The 6,447-nt window shown below is 37.2% G+C and overlaps 1 protein-coding gene across 1 annotated transcript; it reads left to right on the plus strand.

Annotated features, from left to right (window-relative positions):
• The first annotated feature begins 5,465 nt into the window (after positions 1-5,465).
• On the plus strand, positions 5,466-6,076 carry LOC108376891 (acyl-coenzyme A thioesterase 13-like). The gene has a single exon (XM_017633151.1). It carries the CDS (start codon positions 5,597-5,599, stop codon positions 5,897-5,899), a length of 303 nt encoding a protein of 100 aa, XP_017488640.1. The 5' UTR covers positions 5,466-5,596; the 3' UTR covers positions 5,900-6,076.
• The last annotated feature ends 371 nt before the right edge of the window (positions 6,077-6,447 follow it).

A 6,447-nucleotide genomic window follows, 5' to 3' on the forward strand; every position in this document is an offset into this window, starting at 1 on the left:
AGGCCGCCGTGTTTAGCATTTAGATTTGTAAAAAATGCTTAACTTGTAAAAAACATATAACTTTGTATAACCAAACTGTTCTGAATTCAAATTTCCATTATTATTCATTCAAATGAAATATCGTAAATGAAGTATGTAATGTTAATTAGTATCACATGGCAACAGCGGTGTCAGCACAATTCAGCACTTTGACATAAGTTTACAGACTCAGCGCTGTAGGTATACGTATGTATGCAGATACATAAAAACACAATTTTTCTACACAAAAACCCATTTTTTCGTCCAAGAATCGTGAACTCGCTCGCTTTTGTGCTCCACCTAGGGCACAATCGCTAGTTTTGTTTCCAAAACGCATTATTGAAATAAACTTGGTATTTTAAATCGAATCGTTTAGCGTGTCGTTTTTTGCAAGGTGCAAAATAATTGCTGCGGTATTTTTATACGCAGAAATAGATTTTCTGTGCAATCAGATTTTCGCGCGTGCAATCTATTGCTCCGCCGAGTTCCTCGCCGCCGTTCGGTTAACCAACCATCGCCACAAGCCAATTCCAGCACCGACCGAAATTGCCCAGCTTTACAACTGTGTACACTGTCTGCACGCAAACACCCACAAACCACCCAGTGGCCTAGCTGACCGAAAGTCCAGCATCCGCCTGCCAGCCTACCATTCGTCCAGCCGCCGACGCATCTTCCAGGCACCAGCCAATCCGCCAGCCGCCCAGTCGAAAGACGCTCCACCAGCCCCCTGCAAACTCATCATCTGTTTGCGTTCGACCCCTCGAAAGAAGCTACAGCCCACACGGCTGTAAACATGGAATTACCGGAATCAGCGTTAGTAGTATAAAAAGTGTTTTATACTAACGCCATTTCAAACTATTAATTTATATTTTACTGCTTTATTGCACTCTATAGAATAAATAAACAAGCGTTCCTCATGATTTTGAGAGACTTGCAGCCTTTTGTACAAAGAAGCTCCATTCCCGCAGTGTTGAAGTTGGGAACAACGCTGCGATTCCTCGCCGAAGGTGGGTATCAAAGGTCTGTAGGAGTAGCATCGCTTTGGGAAGGAGCACCGCCTCCAAGATAATTTCAGAAATAATTACGCTCATGGAGCGGAGACTTTGCTCAAAGTGGATAAAATTGTTTATGCCTGAGCACGAGAAAAGAACCGCCAAAAGTTCTTTCCACGAACAATTTGGTATGGCATTAATGCAATGATTGTAACAATTACTTAATTTTATATGGAAAAAAGTTTTCGTAAAATTTGTTACTTATTTATTTCAGACTTGCGTTCATAGTATGGTTATTAGAGCTATTGATGCTTGTCATCCCGGTTCTATCCATGACTCCTTTATATGGAGCATGAGCGATGCAAGACACATTTTCATGACGAAGTATCGAGATGGTGATCACAATTCGTGGTTATTGGGCGATGCCGGGTATACTCTGGAACCTTTTCTATTAACACCATAGAGAAGTCCAGAACCACGGTCTATAAAACACGCGTTTAGCAAAACACATTCTGCGGCACGTAATATAGTTGAACGAACAATTGGGGTTCTTAAAATTCGTTTTCGGTGTTTATTAGGAACCTTGCAGTACAAACCAAAAATGTTGTGAAAATAATTAATGTATGTGTTGCCTTGCATAAGATTTGCCGCCACTATAATCTTAAATATGACTATGAAAAAGAAAACGCCAGCGAAGTAGATAGATCTGTAAAAACAGACATTTGCTTGCAAAGTGAAGCACAAAGAATTAGAGACGAAATTGCGAATAATATTATATAATATATTAATAAAATCAAGTATATTTAATAAAAACAAGTACTGTAATTATAAAGAAAACAATTTCCACAAAAAACTAAGCATGTTAAGACTTTTTACTTTTTTCAAATTCGAAACTTTCTAAATTTAATAGAGCTGTCGCAGTTTAATTTGGTTTTTTTCCAGCAATGCTTCTTCCACTTTTTTATGATGATTATTCATGTCGCTGCGGATGTTTTCTAAACGTGGCATTAGTTTTGTCTAAGTCGCGGTAAACTCGTCAGATGTCGCTCTTGGTTCTTTTTGATTGTCTTTGGGGTCGGAAACGGATTGGTTTCCTTCTCACGGGCTCTTGTGGATGTGGTAGGCAAATCATCGCTTAAATAGGGCGCGGATACTGCATCCTCCCCAGTTCCAAAAGAAGTGGACATTGATATGCCTTCTACCACAGCGTACAGTCCGAAAATTCTTGCTACCGTTTCCTCCGCCTCCGGCAATGTGTACTTTTTAAATGGGCCGCCTCCGGTAGCCACGGCCTCTCTTCTGTTGTGTGCCAATCTCTTCCTCACTTCTCTTTTCCAGTCGGCCCAGGTATAGTTGCAAAAAATCTTAATATATTGTTATCCTTACAATCGCAATAATATTTTACCTTCTTCCAATCATTTGTGTTTTTTATTTGTGGTCCTTTGCTATTCAACGACTCCGTTAGTTGGCGCCACTTTTCCTCAGGAGCCACTTTATCTCCTTTTAAGAAGCCTTCGGCTATGTCTGGATTTACTTCCATGAAATCCAGCATATTTTTGCTTTGCTCTGCCGTTTTGTGCTTTCCCCTGCATTTTAATAATTTTAATTTTAATAATTACCACGTTTATATTTTGTACTTACATTTTTTGCTGTTCGCTGACTTTAAAATTTTTCCTTTGACCGTTAACAGTTACATTTTTGTTTTTCGTTTTGATTATTTTCTATTCCACTGGCTTTTAGCTGATCGAAACATTTCCGATAAAAAATTTCCGATAATACGAATGCAGAACATCAAATTTCCGATAGAATTCCGATTCGAAGTGGATCGAAATGTAGAACAAGGCGGAATCGGAAATAATTTCCTATTGTCGGAATGCAGAACCCCAACAGTCGGAAACAAATCCGAATCCGATTCGAATCGGATTGCAGAACAACGCTGATAGTCATTATTTTCCCATACTTAAACACGGATTTGGGAAAAGGCCCGTAGTTATAGTCAAAATTAAGTCGACTCTAAAGTGAATTGCAGCTTTTTGACATAATTTTCAATGGGATACCTGTCAAAAAAGCTGCAACTATCTTTAGTGTCGATTTAATTTTGACTATAACTACGGGCCTATTTTTCCCAGATCCGTTTCTAAGAATGGGAAAATACTGTCTACAATGACGAGCCAAAGTTTCTGCATGTTCAATGTTTATTACTACGATTAGATTCCCACAAATAATACATGCAAAATCTATGAAAATAATACTAATTTAAACAAATTTTGACCTGTTACATTTAGTTCAGTAAATTGTAATTTCCTCCTATTATGGTTATAATGTTTTTCAATCAAACTGGTAGATCCGGAGCTACTTGCATTTGTCTGTAAATTCCGCCTTCATGAAAAATTTATATTTCCGGCCTGTTTGATATGACTGAAAATTTAGAAGTTAATTAGTTAGTTAACTACTACAGGTCGGAAAACTTTTTAAAATTTGTAAACTACTTGGTGTTATTAAATGCAAATTTCAAAATCAAAGTGACAAGAATATAGAAAAATTTCTTGCTTGGAGGATGAGCAGCCAACTGTTAAAAACGTTATAAACGTCGTACATAAATAAAAAAAGTTTCCTTCAATTTACGAATACTAATGGGAAAAGGTATCCAAATTTACACTGAGGAGAAAACGAAGCATTCATCAAAATTTAAGGCGAAAATGTATCCAATTGGATACATATGTATCAAAACGGCAACACTGATTGAAAGCAGTATCGGGACTAATGCAAAAAAATTTTGGAATTATGTGAAGAATAAAAGGCCTAATGACATTAATATATCTTCTACCGTAACATGAGGGAGTCACACAGCTAGCAGTGGAGTTGAAGTAAGTAACTTTTTTGCGTCATTCTTTAAAAGCATATATGAGTACTGCCGGAGGATTAGCTAGGGAGAAATAGACACTTTGAACGTACCGAAAGGTGATGTAGATCTAAGTAACTTTGATGTCCGCTATGATGATGTTTATACACAACTTTTAAAGCTGAACGTTAAGAAAGGAGCTGGTCCAGATGGACTGCCGAATTTGTTTTTGGAAAATTGTGCTATCGGCGTCTGTGAACCAATCACACATATCTTTAGTAAATCCCTGCAAACTGGTGTGTTCCCCGCTGTATGGAAAATATCTTATATTAGTCCCATTCACAAATCCGGACTGAAGTCAAACGTATGTAATTACCGACCAATTTGTATCCAATCGACGCTAGCTTAACTCTGGGAAAAATGGTATTGCCCTGTATGTCCTTCGCATTCAAGAATATCATAATTACCAGGCAACACGGATTTACATGTGGTAGGTCGACATCCACCAATCTATATACGTCACCTACATATATTTTGGATAAACTTCATCTGCTCCAAAGTAGGATTCAGAATCAACCGCCAACTCGAAACAACAAGGACGACAAAGAACTACACATTTCCCGGGCCTAGTAATAGAATCGCAAGACTTGTAAATGAACATTGCTCTACTTTAATTTTCTTCGAACGAACTCATGCGCTGTTTATGAAAAACGTGAAGGATCAACTACTTCTTACTTGAAACATCACACACAGCTATACGATAGTGCACTTATTATGCTAGTCTCTTTACATTGAATTGGTTAGTTGTTCTTGTCATGTAATTACCCTAGAATGTTTAATGGGTTAAATTATTACATTAGTACAAAGCCGATTGGCGTTAAATTAAATTGCTTTCCAGCTGTCATTTTGGTTGCTAGATATAGTGGAAATATTTGTGTGTGGGCTGTTTATATCTGGATATAAGCAAACCTCCCCTTGTGTGCGGTAATGATTCGACACGACTCTCGCAATGAGGATGATTAATTTGAAAACGTGAGCAGGTAAATTTGCAAATAAAAGAGAGCAAAATTGGCCCTTCATTTATTTAAAGAGTGGTACAAAATACATACACAATTCGGGGGCTATTACTAAATACATTCATGTACATATTGAAACGAACACAAAAGTTGGCGCTGATTGTGATACCGCTAACTCTGTCTTGAAAATTTTGACAGAAATATGACGTCAGAGGAGATTTTGTGTATTGCCTGTATAATATACATATACAATCCATATGGAAAACATATACACACTGATAGATCTCTCTCAGCTCTCTCCACCGGAAAATCTGCGATGACATCATATTCACGTTACTCTTCCGAATTTCACATCAGTCAGCGCAATCTTGTTCTCTATCGGTCTTGGGTATTCATGGTGAAACGAATACAGACGGTGGCGCTGATTGTGATACCGCTAACCCTCTCAACAATTTTTTACAGAAGTGTGACGTCACAGCAGATTTTGTTAAAAGCCTGTGTAATATACATATGCAAAACATTACATGCCGACAGATCTCTTTAAGCTCTCTCCACCGTCATATATGCTGTGACGTCATATTCACGTTACTCTCCCGAATTTCACATCGATCAGCGCAATCTTTTATTCTATCGGTCTTGATTCATATATATGGTATTTACAACGAAATTATAGCTTAATTTCTTTTCAGGTTCAAATAATCGACGGCGGCGAAGGTAAATGCAACGCCATGTTTAAGGTAGCACCAGAGCATCTCAATCGTGGTGGATTTTTGCATGGAGGTTTTACAGCTACTATCGTTGATATGGTGACCACATACGCCCTAATGTCACAACCTTGTCAACCTGGTGTATCGGTTGATTTACATGTTACTTACTTAAAAGCTGCTAAAGAAGGTGATGACATCTTGCTGCTAATACTCTTGAACGGGGAAAAAATTGGCATTTATCGAATGCGTTTTGCAGAAAAATTATGGGACTATTATCGCAAAGAGATGCCAAACGAAATTCATAGACCTATAACGTTTACGTAATTAAATGTACATACAGATTTAAAATTGAGAAGCAAATTTTTTTGACCAATATCAATGATTTTTTTGTAGTTTTATTGAAGCCATATGAAACAAACGTTCCTTACAGACTATAGACAAAAATTAGGTACTTAAACGATTAATGTAAAACAAAAAGGGGTCTGCAATTTAGAGATCAAAGAGATAGTAAATAAAGAAAAATCAAGTTGATAGAATTCGAGATTGTGTTAAAGTCATTTAAAGCTCTTGAAATAGGAGCATTTCTTGCATACTCCATTTTACGATTTCCCCCATAAAAAGGCAGAGGATTGTAAAATTTCTTCGANTGAAATAGGAGCATTTCTTGCATACTCCATTTTACGATTTCCCCCATAAAAAGGCAGAGGATTGTAAAATTTCTTCGAGGAACATTGAAGTTAAAACTTTCCAGAAAAATTTCGCGAAAAAAATATTAAAATCAAATATCTGAAATTACAGATTCTAACAGTTTGTAAGGTATTTTTATTTCACTGTTATAAGTGCCATAACAACGAATTCGCAATATATTTGCA

This window comes from Rhagoletis zephyria, unplaced genomic scaffold (assembly GCF_001687245.7).
Source record: "Rhagoletis zephyria isolate East Lansing unplaced genomic scaffold, Rhagoletis_zephyria_1.1 Rzeph_scaffold_11183, whole genome shotgun sequence".
Classification (NCBI taxonomy): Eukaryota; Metazoa; Arthropoda; class Insecta; order Diptera; family Tephritidae; genus Rhagoletis; species Rhagoletis zephyria.